The sequence below is a fragment of the Periplaneta americana genome, chromosome 10 (assembly GCF_040183065.1).
Source record: "Periplaneta americana isolate PAMFEO1 chromosome 10, P.americana_PAMFEO1_priV1, whole genome shotgun sequence".
NCBI classification, from domain to species: Eukaryota; Metazoa; Arthropoda; class Insecta; order Blattodea; family Blattidae; genus Periplaneta; species Periplaneta americana.
The window spans coordinates 17692532-17714450 of record NC_091126.1 but is presented as its reverse complement, the minus strand read 5'-3'; the positions used below and the strand labels follow the sequence as shown (position 1 = coordinate 17714450).

Below are 21919 nucleotides of genomic sequence, written 5' to 3'. Positions count from 1 at the left end.
AGAATTTTTTTAATTGTTGGTGCTTAAAACCTTATTGCACGACTTTTAGTAAAAGCACTCTGCATCAGCAACATATTAACTAAAATGTTATTACCATTACTTTCTACTGCTATAAAATGCCCCATTTTAGTTAATAGAAAACGTAATTATCCCTCTTACTACACAGGAACATAAATCCAACAGAATTGTAGCTGAGCACTAACATGTGTCAAACATGCTGCACACAATAAGATTAGGGATAATGGTGACCATATCGTAATTGATCCTCACAAAAGTTAAAATACCTTGATTTTAACTAATTCTGTATTAAATTTAACGAGTATTACACAACTAAATTTCAAATTTTATTTTATCTTTCTCGTCAAACAATTGCTAACTATCGAGAATCAAAGTGCATTTAAAATAAATGGTACTTGACTGGATAATTTCAAACAAATATGCGCATAAAAACAAACCAAAACTGATTTTTTTTTCCTGGATGTAAATGTCATGTTAACTGGTATAATTTTAAGAATCAGTCATCTCTTTGTACAACTACTTTGTTCACTCACTAATGATGGAATAAAATGAAAATACTGTGTATGTTCATTTCTTAATGTGCTTTGCTATTATTATGACTATTACACTTTTACTACGTCATACTACTTCTGACCAATAAAACGGTATGGAACGACGTGTTTCAACCAATCGTGGCTGCTTATCTTACAGTTTTTATCACCTACCTAGCATTTGTTTTTTTCATCACCTCCCTAGCATTTGTTTCTTTGTTTGCCAACATTGTACTTTCAATAATTGTATTTATTTATTATTATTTAGCTCAGTTGGCAGAGCGCTGGTACATTCAACCAGAGGTCCCAGGATCGATACCCGGCCCCGGAACAATTTTTCCCTTGAAATTATTCAAATCTGCTTTACAGGAAGCTTTACCTGAAAGACTAGATTTGCATAATATATACGTCACTGTGTACGTTAACAGAAAACCACAATTCCAAGTCACACAGAGTTTGTGTGCACTCGATGTGGGTCTCTGGTGTTTCGCCAGCCCACGCGAGTTGTGTGGATATAAAGGGAAAAGTTGAGACGGTGTCGGGTGGAGTTCCCGGGTAACTCAGTTGGCAGAGTGCTGGTACGTTCAACCAGAGGTCCCGGGATCGATACCCGGCCCTGGATCAATTTTTCCCTTGAAATTATTCAAATCTGCTTTACAGGAAGCTTTACCTGAAAGACTAGATTTGCATTTATTTATTTATTTATTTTGGTGTAGTTAAGGCCATCAGGCTACTCTTTAAAATGATTCATGTTTATTTCATCATCCTTAATTAAAACTTTCCTATAATTTATCTTGTTTATATTATTTAGGTTATGTTATAGCTTCTGCTGTATGAGATTATGGATAGTCACATATCAGAGGTTGTTTAATATATATTGATATTTGAAGTGGAATGCAACTGTTTTAATAAAAATGAAACTGAATCAACAAAGCCTTCTTGACTAGTAATCGTCCATAGAGTTCAATGAAGATTATATATTTGGCACAACTGGTAACAACAGAACAGCTCAGCTGATCATAACACACTACTGCCATCTAGCGGAATATTTGTAATGATGAGATGGTACAATAATACATTTTCAAGACAGTTTAGTAGTAAGTCAATTAATATTTTATTGTAGGCCTATTAGAGTACTTTCTTCTTCTGATCTTTATATACTTTCTTCTAATCGTGTAATAGTCAGTTAAATCACACTTGAGTGAGATTACCGTTGAAAAAACAGCTCATTACAATGAATGAGAGTTCTACATATGTAAGAGATACAATATACTGTTTTCTAGCCAGGTTTGAAACGGTTTTTCATCCTTAATGCTTATACATTTGAATACAACTCTTAGGTAAGTTCTTATCAGTTATTCATTAAATGTCTGTAATGGAAAAGAGAAAATAAACTTTTAAATTTAATTTCAGGTTCACATAGAGTTTAAGCGACAGTGTTTGGAAATGACTGTGGATAAACTTCTTGAACAGTTTGTACTAAACAAATACACTGGATTGGAGAAACCAGGTAAAATATTAATTCAGTACAATTTCCAATTTATAAATCATCTTCGATTGGATATTATATTTCAAAATGAAAATGTATTAGTATGATTTCTATCAGATGTTTTACGTACTCACCAAAAAAAAAAAAAAAAAAGAAATCAGTTGACTGTAATTTTATAATAATGCGTTTAAGTTTTGGAAATGAAAATTATGAAATAGTGTAAAATATAGTGCAGTATTTGGTACTGGAAATATTATGTTAAATTATGAATACTATGAATTCATTGTTATACTAATATAATTTAAATTCCACTTCCAAAAAGTAACCTCAATCACTTTTACTAGATTTTAAACTAAGCACATGCAGAAGATTGTTTCAGGTTTCCATATGTTTGTGGACACATTATCTCTGACAGGATCTACCTACAATGTTCAATCATCAGAGATATATTGCCAATTCTCTTGGGTCTGCAATGTCTGGCTAGCCCAAAGAATAGACAGTCGTAACAAAATCAGAATAGACAACTCCTGGTTAATACAATCCTGGTTATAGAACCTGTAAATTGTTTTGAAACCTCGGATGTAATAAATCTCGACACATGGTTGGAAATGGAAAGTAGTTCTTCTGAACACAGTAACTGTGAAATCTTAAAATCCCATAACCATATTCAATTTCATACTACTGTGGAGTGATGTGGGGAAATCAGTTACTGCATTATTGTCCAAATGCTTCTGTAATTTTACAGATAATTTGGTAGTGAAATTTCCTTATAAATGCAGTATACACCGAATGTTTAAGGAATTAAAGAAAAGAAAACACTATTCTTCAACCCAGTCTCTTGGTCTGCAATTACTAATTATCTTATGCTTGATGTAACATTTAACTAAAACATATTAGTTTCCTCTCTCCCACAATCTGCTTGTAATTATTACTGCAACATGAATTTTATAACTTCTTTCTAGTTTTAATTTTAATGCATTTTGATTGTCCTCGTAACATATACATACATCGATTATTTCCCTTTATTACGATGATTATTATTATTATTATTATTATTATTATTATTATTATTATTATTATTATTATTATTATTATTATTATTATTATTATTTTATCCTCTTCTTTTGATGTCTCAGTGACAGGTTCTGAATGGTCAGTGTGCATATTTTTATGTATAATTTTAAAAACTCTAATTATAAAATTGTTGGGTTACTTTAATGTATTTTTTTTCTTTGTAGAATTAAAATTGTTCATATTCTTTTGATATTTTCATTTTAAAATTTCTCTTCAGTGCTTTCATCAATATTTGTAATAGTTTTATCAAGATTATAGCATTTGATACAGTGCTGGAGTAAAATTATGGTCTTATGGTGGCTCTGGTTTCTATTGGAGTTCAGCTGTCCTGGCTGCAGATTTTAATAGGGTATTTTTACGTAATTCATGTTACCAAATTTTGTTCATGAGCAGTATTTATGGCTTTCTGCAAGATTATTATTATGTCCACTTGTTTTGTATTGAGCATTTTTATTCTGGTTTTTGCTGTATTATATTTGATAATGTAAGAATGTTCTTTGTATATTTGTTAGATTTTTATTTCAGTTTTTATATAAATATACTTTAATTGGGAAACTGAATGGATTGTTAAGTATTGTTTATGTATTACGTCAAAATTCTCTATATCTGTATATGTTTGTGGAGCAGTTCAATCAGTAATGTTATGGGAATTAGAATGCAAATTGATTTTCAAGGATAATGGTTTGTAGGCCACCTTATAAACAAGGTAATACTTCATATTAGCAGAGTTAGGTGTGTGGCATTTGTTCGAAATGGAGCATGAACAAGAAGGGAATATAATTTAGTTTTTAGTCTCATAGTTTTCAATGAAAGACGCTAGTACTTGATAAATGTTCTTTAATTTCTTCTTCAAAATTAGTAGGGGGGATAAATAGAGCAAATGAAATAGAACGTGAATCCGGCATTTGAAGCAAGTGATGCCATGATAGAAAGCTAGTGAGTGAAATGAAAAATATGTGGTAAGTAATAATTCAATCTCCATTACCAAATTGCTGAAAACACTTAATCCTTGCACAAACACGCATATAAGTAAGATTGAAAACTAGTCTCTGTATGTAATTCACATGTTTTGGAATTTTAATAAATTGGAAAATGTTGTATAACTTTACAGTTATTATTGCATTACTATGTAAAATGGAAAAGAAAGGTTTTTCGTTATATTCTGTTTTAATTCATATTTTGTGGGTGTATGCATCTGTCAAGAGCGAAAACAAAGAGAAAAGGTTAAAAATGCATGGATCAGTAAATCCTTGTTTTCTGTTCTTGTCACTATTGTTTCACAGATATCTTCCAATTACTCCAGGAGCTAATTAATGCTATGTTTCAATGCATTCTGTATAAACTGAATTGAGAAGCAATCCCATACTGATTTGCAGTGAATGATGATTTTTTTTTTGGGACTGGAATTAGTGTTTATTTATTTATTTATTTATTTATTTATTTATTTATTCATTTGTTGTTGAACATAACAGGCAAAGCCCAATTACAATGTTCACGACTGACAAATTAATTTATAAAACATAAACAAGGAAAAGGAAACATACACTTATTAAAAACTGAAACAAAATAAAAATAAGAGAAAGAAAAAAAGAGAAATTGAAATAAAGTGTGAAAGTAGCTTCAAATTAACTAACAACAATATTCTGTAAAATATGATAACAAATAATTCTGTATCTAGAGAAATTCATATTGAAAATATCAACATTAGGATGAGGATGTAATTTATTGTATAACTGTAACATTTGGAAAACTGGGGAATTTTTGTGGGATTCAGTATTTGTCCTTGGTATGTAAAACAAATTTCGAAATTTCGTTTTAATCTTAGGTGTATATAATGTTATATAATAAAATAAACCATGTGTTCACATGTGCAGTGGAAGGAACTCCTTCCTATAAGGGAAATTTCTACTTCAGTGAGTGGGGGGAATTGGCCTATGTAAGCATGAAGAATACTACTGGAATGAAATGTCTCACTGGGTCCCCATTCAGAGTTACGTGATACCATACCTATCTTGATTTTCACGATCCCATACTCAGAATAACATGAGCAAAGCAGTGGTGTGCGGTGCTATTTCTCGATGGGGAACAGGTCAGAAACAATAATAATAATAATCTGTATTACAATTTAGCGACATTACCAATTCCTTTTTTTTTTTTTTTTTTACTTCATTTACAACTTAATCAGAAAAAGAATATGTTAATACAAAACAAATTAATGATATTATATTGATATTATTATTAGGCCTAAATATATAATACCGGTAACTAATAATAAATAAACCTAAATTAAACCTACAATTTACCACTTGACGAGCACATAGCTAACCATTTCACAGAATTATAGTAACAACTTTGAAAATGTCTCGTATACGATTTTATTTTAGTTTTAAGTTCTGTAAGGAGAGGAGTAGGTTTGCCATTCAAAATAACCGCACTTTTCTCAGCAAAATTGATCGAACTACACGCTCTCGACTTCAGCTGATCGATAACACAACACTCACTGTCTTGGTTCGCATCAGCTCGTGCTCTGCTCGGTCTCGTTTGAAGTTGGAGCAGGCAGGAGTCACCTGTTCCATTGCCATTACTTCGTCAGATTTAACTCAGGCCGTGAATGCGTAAATCGTACGGATTTTTTAAGCACTATTGTATAATTTCACACACAATATTATGTCATACAGAAAACTCTTTGAACTTCATTGTTTTCCGAATTATCACTATATAAATAAACTAGCTTGATGAAATAGTATATTCCACACTTCTCAATACTCCGCGAGGGAAGAGGTAACTTCACAGCTTCCAGCGATACTCGGGTAAGTTCGTGTCCACTCGAGCCTGCTTCGGAGAAAACATTGCTTGCGACTCCCACTCACATCATCACGCACAGCAGACGAGAAGGGCTCGAGTCATTTTCACTTCGCTGCAATAAACCTGCTAACGATAGCTGTTTTCGCTTTTCGAAAACTGCAAGTAGGCCTATCCTTTAGAATGAAGTATATCTCACAATATCATTTAAGGGGGCAGGGAGGAAGGGAACAGCCTGTTCCCTCCGTTCCATGGAGAAACCGCCACTGGAGCAAAGTCTTTTCAGTGACACTGAATTCCAATGGCAAAGCAAGCCTTTATTTAGGGATTTCTACAAATGGTCGGCTTGTCTGATAGTCTAACACAGGCAAGCAGCCCCCTCATGTCTCACTCTGCACCACTTGGTAATATGTTTAGAAGCTAAAAGTGCCTTCTCATGTGAGACTGTAATAAAACAGTGAACAAGAATAGAAGTTTGAATGTAATTTTCTTGATAAGTCAGTGGTTGACAAAAACAGACTATATTATGCAGGCTGAACCATAAGTAATGTCGTTAATTTCAGTGGGATATTCTTTGAGATATTTCAAACAAAAAAGTTTAATACAATTTTGCTCGTTTTTGCTTCCTTTTTTAGGTAAAATGATTTTATTTAAAACATTTGATAGTATGTTTTTGGAAAACCATCGATTTAATTCCCAATATGCTTAGTCAATTTAAGAGGACAATGTGTTATAATAAATTATAGAAAGAATTTTAGTCTTGTCCTTCAAATGTGCAGAATTTTGATTCGAACAAATATAACATTTTCAAATTCCTTTTAGAACGAAAAGTTAGTGATAAACCAGCCTTGTTTTCTTCAGTAATATTTTGAGGATCCAGTAATGTGATCTAAGGGAAGTGAGAATTATGTTCCTAAGCTGTGTTCAGATATGAGTTTAAATCCTGCGTGGTTAACTACCTAGTTAGGTTTATCCAAATTGTAAGGAGACTGTCACATAATCCCTTAGCTATTTTTCGGGCTCATTTCACCAAAATAACATTTCCTATTCACCAGTGTCTTCATGCTAGATAACTGTGCACTTGATACACTGCTAAAATATTGAATAAAAAATTATAATTTTTGTGTGTTCTATTTAATTGGCGTAATTTCATTTCTAAGTGTCACAGTTCTAATGATTTTACCATGCTACACAGAACATAAAGATCGAAGCCATTAAAGAGTCTAAATGTAGTTATTTTCAATATTTTTGTTATTTTGATCACAGGAATATTGTGTCTTATAAATTTTACAATCTGCTAAAATCACAATTGTTGAACTCTTTTACTGAAATTAAGAAAAACATTCTTAATGATAACAATGATCATAATAATAATAATAATAATAATAATAATAATAATAATAATAATAGTGTTGAAACATAAGAAAAGAAATAACTACTAAAGCTTCTCTGGTGTTGAACTTCCAATTTCAATGTTTCCTATAGTATTCTTCTATTGTCCCATGCCATAGCTGCATGATCCAAGGCGTCATCCTTTGGAATGACCAGTAGTTTGATTCCTCATTGGGGAATGAATTTTCTCATGAAATTTTGGCTAGTGCATGGGACCTGTGTCCACCAGAATTGTGATGAGTAGGAAAATCCGGTTCAATAAGCCATCTATAATGATTGGGGACACTGTGTTGACCACATATTACCCTTGACCTGGCTGGACGATTGTTCACCTTTGCTGGGGCATGTGGATCTGAGGTTAGCAATCGGATGGATGGTTGTCCTTGGCTCTCCATGGACTTTTATGTATGTATTTATTTATTTATTCACACTGCAATGGGTATATACCTGGTGGCAGTGGTAACTAATTACACTCAATAATGACAATAATAAACTTATTAATTAAAAATACAGTTAATAATAATACCAATAATTAATACTAACAATAATTTATAATAATAATAATTAATAATAATAATAGGGAATATCCTAAATTAAATGAAGCACGATCTCTTAAAATAACATTTAAAATAAATCTAATTTGTATCTTAAATCTAAGTTCGAACTAAAACCCACGAGTATGATATGTTCATATCTGCAAAAGTACCTTTCCACATTACACTCATTTCGCTGTCAACTCACTCACTGCACTGGAACTACGACACATTTCACTGATTCTATCCTGATTTCACTAACACTTCAAAAACATTTCACTGTTCAAATACTTTGCACTGCCACTATAAACTATAAAGCTTCCCTGACAGGAACACGTTTCACTGACACAACATAATTCTTCACTGATACAACACTTCAATAACAAAATATCATTTACATCCTTTACATACTGTGTATAATTACCGTCTATTAGTAAAGTCCTTAAGCCTATTTTTAAATACGTTTTTGGTTGTTGGTAAAGCCTTTAGTAAGTCTGCAGGTAAAGCATTCCAGTCCCTGATAGTACGATTGAGAAAAGAAAACTTTCCAGTGTCCGTCCTCTGTCTTCTTTCCCTTAATTTATATGAGTGGTCGTTCCTTGAAGAGTAATTTGGTGGTTGCAACCTATTTTTTATTTCTCTCCAGGCAGGCTCACCTCTGTATGTTTTGAACAGTGCGCATAATCGAATTCGTGTTCTCCTGTCCTTGAGTGTGTCCCATTTTAATGGTGAATTTTTCCAGCAACACTTGAGAGCCCGTTTTTGAATCTTTTCCAGTGTCTTAATATGTTCTAATCTGTAAGGATCCCAACATGCAGCACCATATTCCATTACTGGACGTACTAGTGATTTATATGCAATCTCTTTGGATTTATCAGAGCCTTTTCTTAGTACCCTCATCACAAAGTGTAACGCTCTCCATGCTTTTCCCGCTGTGTAACATGTTCCCCCCAGCCAAGATCGCTGCTAAATGTTATTCTGAGGTATTTACATTTGTTAACTTCCAGAAAGGTTTCACCCCCTAACGTATACGATGCAACTATTTTATGCTATGGATTCATTTATTTATGTGCTTGGGTAAATTGTGCTCGCATATAAAAGCTTTATTTGTGAGTGACAGGTTTCAAGTTTTGAGGGTTTTTATTGTATTGCTTTGATCTTGTACGGGAGAAGTATTAATAGAATTGGGTTTATATTTTATATTCCAGTAAGAGTTTCCATGGAATGAATATGCAAGTGTATTAAAATTTTATAGTGATTTTTTAAAAATGAATATTGGTCTTGTTTTTATTTTCTTAAGCATTTCTATTATATTTTATGTTCCAGTAAGAGTTCTCATGAAATGAATATGCAAGTGTATTAAAATTTTTAAGTGATTTAAAAAAAAAAAGAATATTGGTCTTGTTTTTATTTTCTTGAACATTGATAAAGCTAGTTCTGAAACAAATTTGACATCACTGTTCATTTTATGTAAATAATATTTTTATCTATAGTATTCCAATTTTATTAAATTATTCTGTCACAATACAGTACAAAAGTTATGCTTACTTATTTATAGAAAAAAAACATTTGTAGAGATAGATAAAACCTCTGTGCTAGCATTCTTGTCTCTAACTTGTATATTTTATTTACAGGTGCTATAGAATTTGAGGAATTGAATATGTCAGGGTTAGCGTCAGTTAGTAACCAGACACCCGATTCCTCAGATAAAACAACAAATGGTGATAAGCCTTCCAAAAAAGAAGGTAATCTAGAGTCTGGTGGCCAGAAACAAAAAGAAAGCAAAACATCCCGCCGCACTACCTCCCTTCTCAACCTCTTCATGTCTAACTCCCAGGGTATGTGTGTATAAACTTCAGCACTCATTTCTTCCTAGCTGGTATTAATAATGTTAAACCTCACATCCAACTCCAGGCGAAAGATTTCAGCTAATATACAGGGTACACTCTTGTGATATTACACCTGGACTCTGTACTGAACTGTTCTATACTATTACAGATTTTCAGAGTTAATTAACTCTCACATAGAAAAGAGGATCGTGGACGACAAAGATTGGGGGTTTTGTCAACTTTTGTCCCATTCTCGTTTTCTTTAACAAACATATGCTGACAGTAAACATTTATTAACAAACTGATTTCTTAGATACATGCTTAAAAGAACTTATTTTCTTTCTTGATCATTATATTGAATCATTTACAGTAAAATTCCTCATAACTGGCACACAAATAACTGGCAATACCAAAACAATAGCACTTTCGGCTAGGCCAAAAAAAAAGTTTAAATCTGCCACAGTTTGGGCCGTCAGTTTTGCCACATTAGGAAGTTCGCACGAACTTTCATTTTCAGTGAATGTTCCAACCCTAAAATTAGTGTATTATTTTTGTTGTGAGATGTGTTTTAATAAAGGAAATCAACACAGTTTTTATGTTTTAGTTATGTTCGGGCCATCAGTGTTGCTACATTAGGAAGATCGCACGAAATTTAAATTTCAATGAATATTCTAATCTAAAATTAGTGTACTATTTGTGTTGTGTGATATGTTTTAATAAAGAACATTCACACAGTTTTTATGTTTATTTAGTTATGTTCAGGCCGTCAGTGTTTCCACATTAGGAAGTTCGACACGAACTTTCATTTTCAGTGAATATTCGAATTTAGAATTATTGTAATATTTGTGTTGTGTGATGTGTTTTAGTAAGAAAATCCACGCAGTTTTTAAGTTTATTCAGTTATGAGTAAGTAATAGAGAAATAAGCTTCACATGGCTCAGTTCCAATATTTGGCACCATGAAATACGGATTCTTTTTGTATATATGATATTTATTCAATTATCTGGCAAAACCTCGTATCCGGAACTTGCCTGGTTCCTTTGGTGCCAGTTAAGAGGGATTCTACTGTATTTAGATTACCATGGCGTATGATATCCACACTGTCAGAATATTGCTTTACTTTTTTGGCTTTATGTTTTATAAAGATGGCTAAACAAAAAATTGTGCATGCTTAAAGCCACACCAAAGTACCATAAATATTTGTTAGAACAAATGCAGTTATAACACTTTTTTGACTAATTTAACATTATTATCAGTAGACAAATATTTTCAAGTCAAAATTAATGATTGCAGTTATATTATGTATTGGTATTAAGATCCTGTACACTAATGCTTAGTTGCAAGAAAGAAACCAGTATGTTGTTACATTATTAGGTATCAAATTAGCTAGTAGATCACTATGTTATAGAATGTTACTTATGCAGCATTTAACAGATTGTTAGTTGTCACTGCATTGGCTATTTAATTCTGTATTTCGAGTGAGATGATGTCACTGGTAGGAGTCAAGTCCAGTAGCTTCATGATAGATAGTACAACCACAATCTAGTATATAGTCACGAAGCTTGAGTTTATGAGGGTACTAGGAACAATAGACTGTGCAGATGCTATTTCGCATTGTCTGCAATGAGGTGATAGTAGCGATCCTAGTGGTTAGCAACTATCTATGGATGCATATACTACACATTGAGCTTCGTGACTGTGTATACTAGACTGTGGTACAACTATAAATGACCAATTAAATGCAAATGTCCATAAACGTATCTCTTAATAATTCAAACTGACACAAAATCAATATCGTTATGAGTTTCATTAAAATAAGTACCATAATCTTTTCGTGCAGTAACATATTTGCAACATATAAAAGGAAATACTTGACCATCTGCAAGTAAGTAGAATTCAATATTTCATAAATACAACATTTCTACATCCAACATGTATCTGATGACAGGATACTGTAGTTATGTTTTATTTTATCACATATCCTTAAATTTAGATTACCTACCTAGCTAAATTTGAAATCAAAGAAATACAAGATTTAACCTTGGGAAGAAGAATAAATCCCAAAATAATGGCATGTTGGACTCATCTCCATTATTTATAAAAAAGGGAGACAAAACGCTATGCAAAATTTTAGAGGAATAATGCTTTATACAAAATTTTATCTTCAATTTTAACACAAAGATTAAAAGTATACTCTGAGGAAATAGGGTATTAGGAGAATACCAATGCTGTTTTAGGGCCAACGGAAGTACAATCGAACAAATTCACAAATTAAGGAGGACTCTGGATGTACATTTACTCTTCATTGACTTCTAACAAGCCTTTGATAGCCTGGATAGAAATAAAATCTATATTATACTTGAAGAGTTCGGAATAACTTGGAACTTTATATCCCTGATTAAAATGACATTAGATAAGACACTGGGCAAAATAATAGTAGGCAATCAAATTACGAACACATTCATAATGAGCTCTGGAGTAAGACCGGGTGATATTTTGTCTACTATTCTTTTTAATTTAGTATTACACAAATAGTAAAATAGAAAGTTACAGGAACAATTGCATGCAAATCCAGCCAAGTTTATGGGTTTGCTGATGATATTGTGATTGTAGGACATCTCCGATTTAAAAGAGATGTTTAGGATTTTAGATAATGAAGACAGATTGGCTTAAAAGTAAACGAAGATAAAACAAAATGTATGAGACTGAATAAACAGAGAAATGAAAGACTAGTAAATTTTGAAATGGAGAATTATAATTTCGAAAGTGTTCAAGAATTCACATACCTTGGGTCGTCTATCAGTAATGAAAATAAAATGGAGAATGAAATTCATAAGAGAATAATGTATGGAAATAGAACTTATTTCTCGTTCTCATGCATGTCCAGATCAAGAATGTTATCTAAAGGAACAAAACTTAACCTATATAGAACACTCATTCGCCCCGTAGTTACTTATGGAGCAGAAGCATGGACAACGAAACTGGAAAATGAGAATAGCCTTCTCATCTTTGAAAGAAAAATTGAACGTAGGATTTATTGTCCAGTGTGTGATAGGGGAGAGTGGAGAAAAAGAACGAATAAAGAGATTGATCAGCTATTGGAAGGCGAGAATATAGTGAGCTTTATTAAATCTATTAGGCTGATGAGGTTAGGATATGTAGTGAGAATGGAGGAGAGAAGACTTCTTAAGATGATAATGAACGCAAGAATGGAGGAAGAAAGAAGGAGAGGAAGACCAAAGAAGTGGTGAATGGATGACATATTGCGAGACGTTACAAGTCTGGGAGTGAGGAATTGGAGGACTGTGGCTGGGGATTGAGTGAAGTGAAGAGTTGTGAGAGAAGCCAAGGTCCACTTTGGATTGTAGTGCTGTGATGATGATGACGACAAGATTTAATTTACTTGTTATTTTCGAAATCTGAAGCTATTTACAATTTGGTGCTTACTATAGGACCAAACGCAGATCTACATTAAATAACTTTTTTAGCGAACCGCTAACGTCAGTTAACATTCGTAGAACTCTACATTAGTACTTACAAGAGTGTTAATATCAAAGAGGAAACAGATTGGTTCTTGCAACCCAGAATAAGTATTGTTAACAAATACTTTAATAACTGTGTGCACGAATTAAAAAAAATAGTTCTCGTGAATAATAGAAGACCTAGGCTAATTTGTTAAATGTAATATTAACATGGTTTTTATTTCGTGGTTTACGCTCTTTTGCTCTTTCACTTCTTTTTTCCTCCAATTTAATCAAACTCGTTAAACGAAACTTCAAAAAATTAAGTTTGCCTTTCCTCAGTATGCTTTTTCCTCGTGTTTTTGCTTTATTATATAATATATTCTGTAATTCTACATATAAAACATGCAGACAGATTCTTAAGCAGCGATGAATTTTGTACAGTTTTTAGCTCATTTTTATGATGTGTTAAATATGAAGAAAAGTCTCTTCTCACTTTATAGAGCTCTTGGATATGGAACAACAAGTTTTGATGGTGAAATCATTGCAATAAGTGAATGTTTCAGGAATCTTCTATGCCACATCAATAAATTTAAGAATGCAGTTATATTGTCAGACTCCAAAGCAGCTATTCTATCAATCGTCTCTAAACACACACCTTCATCTCAAACAGCAGAAATAACTAAAATGCTCTCTTAATATCACTCAATAAAAGAATTGTATTCCAATGGATACCATCCCATTGTGGAATCCTGGGAAATGAGAATGCGGATGCTTTAGCAAAGATGGGCAGCACTGCTACTTACAGACCTGTTACTAAATCTATGTATTACTCTGTGAAGAGATTTATTAAATCTACATACTTAGACTTCAACAAACAAAATTTGATAACTCAATCCCAAGGGAAAAATGGAACTCTCTGCATCAAAATCCACAGTTAATTCCCGATTTACCACGAAAATTGTCTGTAGCTGCATTTAGATTGGCAACAGGCCATGATTGTTTGGCCAAACACCTGTATAGAATTGGAATATATCAGTCCCCTAACTGCCCATTGTGCAACTCAAACCAAGAAATGGATTCGGAACACCTCAAAATCTGTGCTTCAGTGGCTGGTCATGATAATATCTTTGAAAAATATTGGAGTGCAAGAGGTCAAATGACTTTATTGTCAAACGCCTGGCATTAGAAAACAACAACAAATATGAAGAAAATCTTTTATAGATGTTATTTAACGTGTATTTTTCTTCTCAAACTCAAATTTAGTAATATATTGAATTTCAGATTGACCTACTGTAGATATTTATTTTTGTTGTCCTATGTGATCTGCTGATTTAATTTGAGGATTGCAATTCAAATCCAGGCGAGGCATTAGATTTTAATTGGTAGTGAAATCCTTTGCATGGCTTTTTCCAGAAGAGGAGTAAATTTGTGGTTTCCATGTCATAGATTTATGGCACGTGAATGCGCTCTGTCCCTGATAGCTATAGGAAATTTTTTTTTGGCCATATCTTCCAAGTTTTAATTTTGATGCTGAATAATCTCTACAGTTGAAAATATCATTAAATAATATACTACTTTCACTAATTTTTGTTCTTCAGAAGACCTTGTCCTTAGAAAATTGTGTAGACATATTGTAGGTATTCTCTCCACACAAAATACAGCTATTTTTTTGTATTAAAACATTAATTTTGTTAGTGTATGTTCTCTTTTATTTTAAAAAACTAGAAGTGAAAGAGTAGATCATGCCGCAAAGAATATGGACGTCCCTGAGATACTAATGATAATATATACAGTTCATGGAGACAGGTAGTATGACATAATGTGTAACCTTTGTGTCTGCAATGTTCGCCGTCTTCACACCTTGTCACTTGTGAGGTTGCACGTTATTGTTGGGGCCAAGGGTCGTTGGTTGTGGGTAATCCATCACTTAAAAACTAACACTGGTCAACATAGATGTTAACAATTAACCATATGCTATTAATTGGAGTTGGTTAATACAAATGTTCGTTTCATTGTGAAAATACAACAGGTAATCACTTTTGCTGTGACTTCCGTACAGTTATATCAGATGTCATGTGAAGTGAAAAGTTTTCAAGCTATGTGGATATATTATATATGTAAAATAATTGGAATTAAATTTTCACTCTTTGATTTAATTTTTTCTCATATCCAGAAATATCAGCATAGATATATGACTAGTTGTATTCATTATTACTGCATTTTCCTATACATTTTGTGATACTTATTATTGTATTCATTAAGTTGTTTGACAGGTAGGAAAATACAAAAAATCCATGCGAATAGTAATAATTTTAATGGAATATTGCATATGAACACAGCCATATGAAACTTAGTCTTAAATTTTTCTTTGCTTTTAGAAAAAATGCACTTTGAAATGTACTTAGAATGTACATAAATGTTTCAATGAGTTCTCAGTAAATGATATCGCTTCCTAAAATTCAGTCCCCTTCAAAATAAATAAAGTAGCATATTGATTGTTAATGTTTTATGTATAGACAATTTTAAATCGACGGAGTTATGTTGCTCTTGATTACAGATTTCAGAGATGTATTTGATGGAGTTGTACATCAGAATTCCATGTGTTATTCTTCTGTTCAGGTTTATTTGGTATACAGTCAACTCATTTACCTACTTTAAGTAGCAGTATATATTTTGTACATACTTGTCTAAAGTGAAATAATTGGTCAGCTGTTGAGTCTCATACAATGAAATCTGTTTATTTTCTTCTCACAGTCATATTCATTTTTCATGTAATGTGACCAGCTTGTAGAAAAGCTCCGAAAATTATATTTATATTATATCTCTCTCTCTCGATCTTTCTCTTTTCAAAGTCAAACTAATACATAGCATCAGTTCTTTGTATATTGCTCTATTTATGTTAATGGCCAGTACATTTTTATAACTTCGACTAACATGTAACATACACAAGCCTCTATGCATGTAATGGGAAATGTTTTCTGAACTCCACTTACTGGTTTTTCAGGAGGGGTGAAGCAGGTTTCTGTGTGGTTTTCGCACTTTATTTTCTCTAGTAATTTTCTTGGAAAGTAATTGTTTGTACAGTAACTCATTTTTCCCATCATTCCAGTAACATCATTAGTTTATTATTATTATTATTATTATTATTATTATTATTATTATTATTATTATTATTATTATTATTTTTTTTTTATTTTTTTTTTAATTATGAAGTGTATATATGGCTAACATTAATTCCATGGGTTGCTTTGAAAATATAACAATGTAATTATTTAGCTAGCAATTAAAGTTTGTCTCATATGAAAGGGGAAAGGAAACTTGATCTGGAAATAACTCATGGCTTACGGAATGATTTCTGCCATGTTACAATTCATATTAAAACTTAGATGGCAACATATTATTGTAGTAGAATATAATTTCTCTCCAAAACTCAACTAAGTTCACAAGTGGGATTATGGGGGGAGGAGAGAAATGTTTAAATTACTTGAAATCGGTACTTAAAGTGACTTTAAAAGAGGTAATGGTATGTAACTAACATGAGTAAATAGAGGAAGAGCAGTGCAAATAATTTCAAGAAAATCTGTAATTAATTAGAAGAAATATTTTCAAAATGTAATAGGATATAACATAGGGCCTATTAAAAAAATTCAGCTATAAAAAGTACAAATAACCTATGCGACATAACTTAAAAATTACACTAGTGAAAAGTTATTCACATTTTACCGCTTTTTTTAAAGGTAAGACGAAGTTAACATTGTACCCGAAAGTCTGAATATGAGTCACAGCTTCTTCCCACACTTTCTTCCTTTTGTGTGTTCGACAGTTTCTGTGTCTAATACAATAATTTAAAACAGATACTGATCTCAAATTTGTCTCAAGGGTCAACAAGGTATAAATTATGTCTATTCTGAATTTTTAAAAGTCGTTGACTCTTTATATGAAAAATGTATAACAATTTCATTAAATTACCTATGTAAAGGAGCTTTCATCTTATTAATAACATTAATTAAATAAAACAAACTGTTTGTGAGATGGATGATAACCTTATGTAAAGTTATATTAAATTCACATTTTATCAGTCTTATTAACAGTATGCCATACTGGGTAATTTTCAGATTTTGTATGGGTGCCCAACTCATACTGGCCCAGTTTAAGCACTGCTTGAAATAATAACTTTTTATTATACATATAATTGTGTTATGTTTTACGAAAGTATGTTCGTGATGTGCAATCATTCTCTGAGAGTGAGAGAATTGAAATAAAATACAAACATAAAATCGCAGGTAGTTCAAAATCCATCATTCGTTGAGAAGAGAGTTTAGTCTCATTACTTTTTTTCACCTTCTTTGATACTATTGTTACTTTTTTATTGTGTACCAGTATGTAATGTACTGCAGTTAATTATTGCAGCAGTCTTCCATTCTGAAATTTTCAAGTCGCCTAGATTTCATATTCAGTCTTTTATTTTCTCATTATACGAAGTATAAAGAAAAACTATTGTGATGCTGGAAAAATATCTGTTCGAGATTTTCGTGGAAATACATGTTTTCAGCGTACCTGATAACTGAAGAAATACGGTAGTTTAGACATATCATTTCTTTCTTTGCACAGCAATTCCTCCTAAACTATTTGTCAGATTTTCTTTGTATGGTACTCTATTTAGCATGTATAAGGAAAATTATTCAGGTATGAAATATAATAATTAGTAAAATATTAATTAATTGATCTTTATTTCACATAAAAATAAATCTTGATTACACACTTCAATTACTCAAGACTTTTTATAGAAAAAATTTTCTTGTGTTAAATTGAAACTAAGTCGAAAATTTATCTTAGTTGACTAGTTTCGTCCTCATTGTGAGCCATCTTCACAACTAGTGAGGTCTTTGCCTGTTTCTGGTTTCTTCTGAAGTTGCTTTGTTTGTCAGTGCGTTTGTGTTCGGTAGTATGTAGTCATATAGTGTGTGTATTCTGAAATTTAATTCTGTATTGAAGATTTGTTTTGAATGTGTTTTTGTGTGTCTGTAGATTTCGTACTGTTCTGATTTTTTGGTTGAATACCTCCACATATGTAGAACACATCACAAACTTAAACCACAACTACAAAAACATAGAAACAGACATGGATCCTACATATTGAACAGAAAAACCAGAAATTAGATACAGTAGAACATTACGAAATATGCAGACACACAAAAACACATCCACAACATATCCTCAATACAGAATTAAATTTCAGAACACACACCCTATATGACCCCATACTACCGAACACGAATGCACCCACCAACAAAGCAACTTCAGAAGAAATCAGAAACAGACAAAGACCTCGCTAATTCTGAAGATGTCTCACAGTGAACTAAGGTAAATTTCCAATTTAATTTCAATTTAACGCAAGAAAGTTATTTCTATAAAAAGAAACATCTTAAGTAAAAAAATGGTACTCTACTTCAAGAATCGACAGACAGTTTTATCCGTGATTTTTATATTGTATAAAATAAACCGGAAACGATAAGATGAAGTTCATAGAAAAAAAAAAAAACAACAGGCTGAGCAAAGAGGGAAAGTGTGTCCTGAAAACAGTTTTTCCACTCTATCTAAGTCATCATCATGTGGCAAAATGTGCCTATGTATTACTGCAAAAGAGCTGGCAACTACACCCATTTCGATGACAATCTAAAAGAATGCATTGCAGATATTTATTCTAAGAATAAGCTGCTGGAAAACATATTTGCTGCTGTTAACCTTGACGCAGGGTAGAGCAAGAGAGTATGGTATGAAAGTACATGCTAAGGAGTTGTTAGGCAGTTCCGATCCCTGCACAAACTGTAAGAAAAAGAAATTGTTGTATACGGAACTATTTTAATTTTTTATTTGAATTTTGCCAAAATCTTTAATTCTAGGGCAGCCAAAATTTGTAACAAAAGGATAATGCAGAATACCATATTGTTAGAAGTGTGATACAGTCTCTTCTGTAAACCCATTCATTTCACATGAGTGAACAACTGAAACATATTCTGATATAATATTTGAATACTTTTGTCAGTTCAATAATGAATTCTTTTGATAAGCAATCTAGATAACGAAAATTGATCTCGTTATTTGTTGCTTATTAAATGATTTCATGTACGTATGTATGTCTTTCGAATAACAGTTCGTAAAAATTAGCAACAGACAGTAATATTCAGAAAATGATAAGGAACTGAAGTGTTATGAAACGTGTAAAATATACAATGTGAAAATATGTGTCATTTTCGTGAAACATATTTTTTTTTTCTTCTTCTTCTTCTTCTTCTTAGAATGGGCTAGGATTTGACTTGACACTTTGCTTTCGTTCACGATCGTATTTTTAATTGACATTATTCAATGAGACATGTGTTCTCAAATATATGCAACAATACTGAAAGCACTCACTTTCCAGTATTATTTTCATCAGTGTGTAATTAAAGGCATATTATATAGCATTTTGATGATTATTTCTATGCACTCCCTTATGATTATAAAATTGATCGTTGCATGTATCAGTCAAATTATACTCATCAGATTTATGTTTTCAAAGATATACAACATGGAAATCACTGGAGAATGTGATTGCTATGGGAAAGTCTTAATTGAGTCATGTTGTTTCATCTGATAACTGGCAGCAAGGTATTAAATATTGTAGTCTCATTTTTGTCTCGTCTATCTAGATCAAAATTTTAACAAAATTATAAGAAATGCGATTTGCATAAAGTGTTCGTTTACGTTTTTGTTAGCATTTAACATTAAGAACCGTCACTTCATGCAAAAACAACAGAGTTACAGAATAAGAAAAAGAGCTCACAGTAGGGACAGAAACAGAGCAGGAGGAAATAGATTACCATGCATTTGTAGTACGTCAAAGAAACTGATAAACACAAAATAAATTAATTCCTCAAATTTCAAGTAATTTGTTACCTGATAATTACTTCTTAGTGTACAATTATGGTACAGTACTTAAAATTTTCTTTATTAAGTACCCCTCTTTGCCTGCATTATCTTTTTCAATTCTGAGTTGACTGTGTATACAAATGGTCTAATAACAATATAATTTTAAATTCCGAATTGTTTGTTTTTACCAGTGTAGTTGTTGGCCATGTGACTGTTAGTACAGTTGGTCTCTTTGGAGTTACTGAATCTTGAAGGATATTATTTGCCGGTGGATATATCTTCTTGGTTATATTCACTGATATGATTTAACAGAATTCACGTTATGCTTTCAAGTTCCTGTTAAGCCATTTAAGGTGTCTCAACTGAAAACTTGTAAAATTTTAATTTCTTGCATAACATAACCTTCAAATCATATGCATGACGGAAACATATTTTGATGACTGACAGTTGTACATAACTGTGAAGTTATTGTATGCACACGTTTTATTCAACTTAATCTGATGTAGTTTTGAGGCTCTGGAAAAGTTGTAATGAATCTGCAGCAGCAATAATATGAATTTCTCAACATAATAGGAACATATGCATTATGTCAAATTAGTATTTGTTGCCTTCTATGTGTAATTCAAAATTTACGACAGACTTAACAGACGACTTCATTCCATATTTCATTTCATTTTATTTTAATTTTGGTATGCTCAGCAATATTCCATCACAAGAAATAACAAGTGATCTTAAGAAAATTTCAGTTTTTTTAATGTTAGTATTTGCATAGTTATTGGGTAATTTGGAGACTTTTCTTATTTTGTTGCAACATTTCTTCTTTCTTATTCAACGTGATCATGAAATTGTTCGGAATCCATATAGTAAATGATAAATGCCCATTAATCCTTGATGTCCAGTTTGGAGATACTACACATTCTTCACATTGTGTTTCTCTGTCTGTTTGAGTTATTAAGGTTCGTAAGTATTAAGATAAATTTTACAGTCATCTTTCTAAGTTGTTTTTACTGGATTTTTGTACAGAATTATAAAATATCCTTAATCCTATTCTCCTTTCATTAAATGTCGCAACACATTAAAATTACAACTTACGTATTTTGTAATATGTTTGTGGTAAAGAAACTAGTCATTACCAAATATCACACATTACATAGACAGTTATTTTCAAATTGATCTAGTCAGTTTGTTACCAGAAAGATTATCATGAAGATACAAGATTCCACAAGTGTAAATATAAACACTTCATGGCAACCCTTTGGCCTATACTTTAACATTTTTACATTACTAGTGTTAACTTAAAAGACATGCTGCAATATGGGTAAGTTTAATAAGTTCTTAGGTTGAATTTTTATGGTGTTCATATCAGTGTTTAGGACCAGTAAAATTAAACTTTATGTATAGCGTAATAATAGAATATATGTTGTATTTTATACTATTTTTAACAAAAGGAAATATTTTTCACATTAGTAAAATAATTATGTAAGTGCTCATCTAAGAGAATGTTTGCTAGATAATAATACTATGTGCATAGTGAATTGTGTGTGCTGAATGTTACATGTGTCGTACGCATGTACTATTTTGTGTAATATGTCTTGCATATGTTGAACCTACTCATTCTTGAAATTTGATAGTTGAGAAGCTGTTCTTTATTTTTGCTGCTGTATGATTAGGTTATCAGTGATTGGATAAAATTTTTAGATACTGGAAGTGTTATGTAGTCTTAGGTAATAATTTCCTAGTATTTTTAGTTTTTGTTGTGAATCTCTTTGTATTTGTTCTGTATCGTGAATAATGTAATTACAGTGTTTTGGAGTAGGTAATTTATTAAAACATCTATGCAAACTTCTAAGTAAAATTTATAAGTTGCTTCAAAACACTG

The 21919-nt window shown here is 31.8% G+C and overlaps 1 protein-coding gene across 5 annotated transcripts in view; it reads left to right on the top strand.

Moving 5' to 3' along the window:
• Window positions 1-21919, top strand: part of LOC138707491 (F-BAR domain only protein 2) — an 84578-nt gene that overhangs the window by 20582 nt on the left and 42077 nt on the right. For 3 of the 5 annotated variants that reach the window (XM_069836986.1, XM_069836990.1, XM_069836987.1), the window contains exons 6-7: window positions 1962-2058; window positions 9473-9676. In XM_069836986.1, the coding sequence (XP_069693087.1) occupies window positions 1962-2058; window positions 9473-9676 (301 nt within the window). The remainder of the gene's footprint in view (window positions 1-1961; window positions 2059-9472; window positions 9677-21919) is intronic. The other 2 variants (XM_069836991.1, XM_069836988.1) reach the window with 1 other exon arrangement.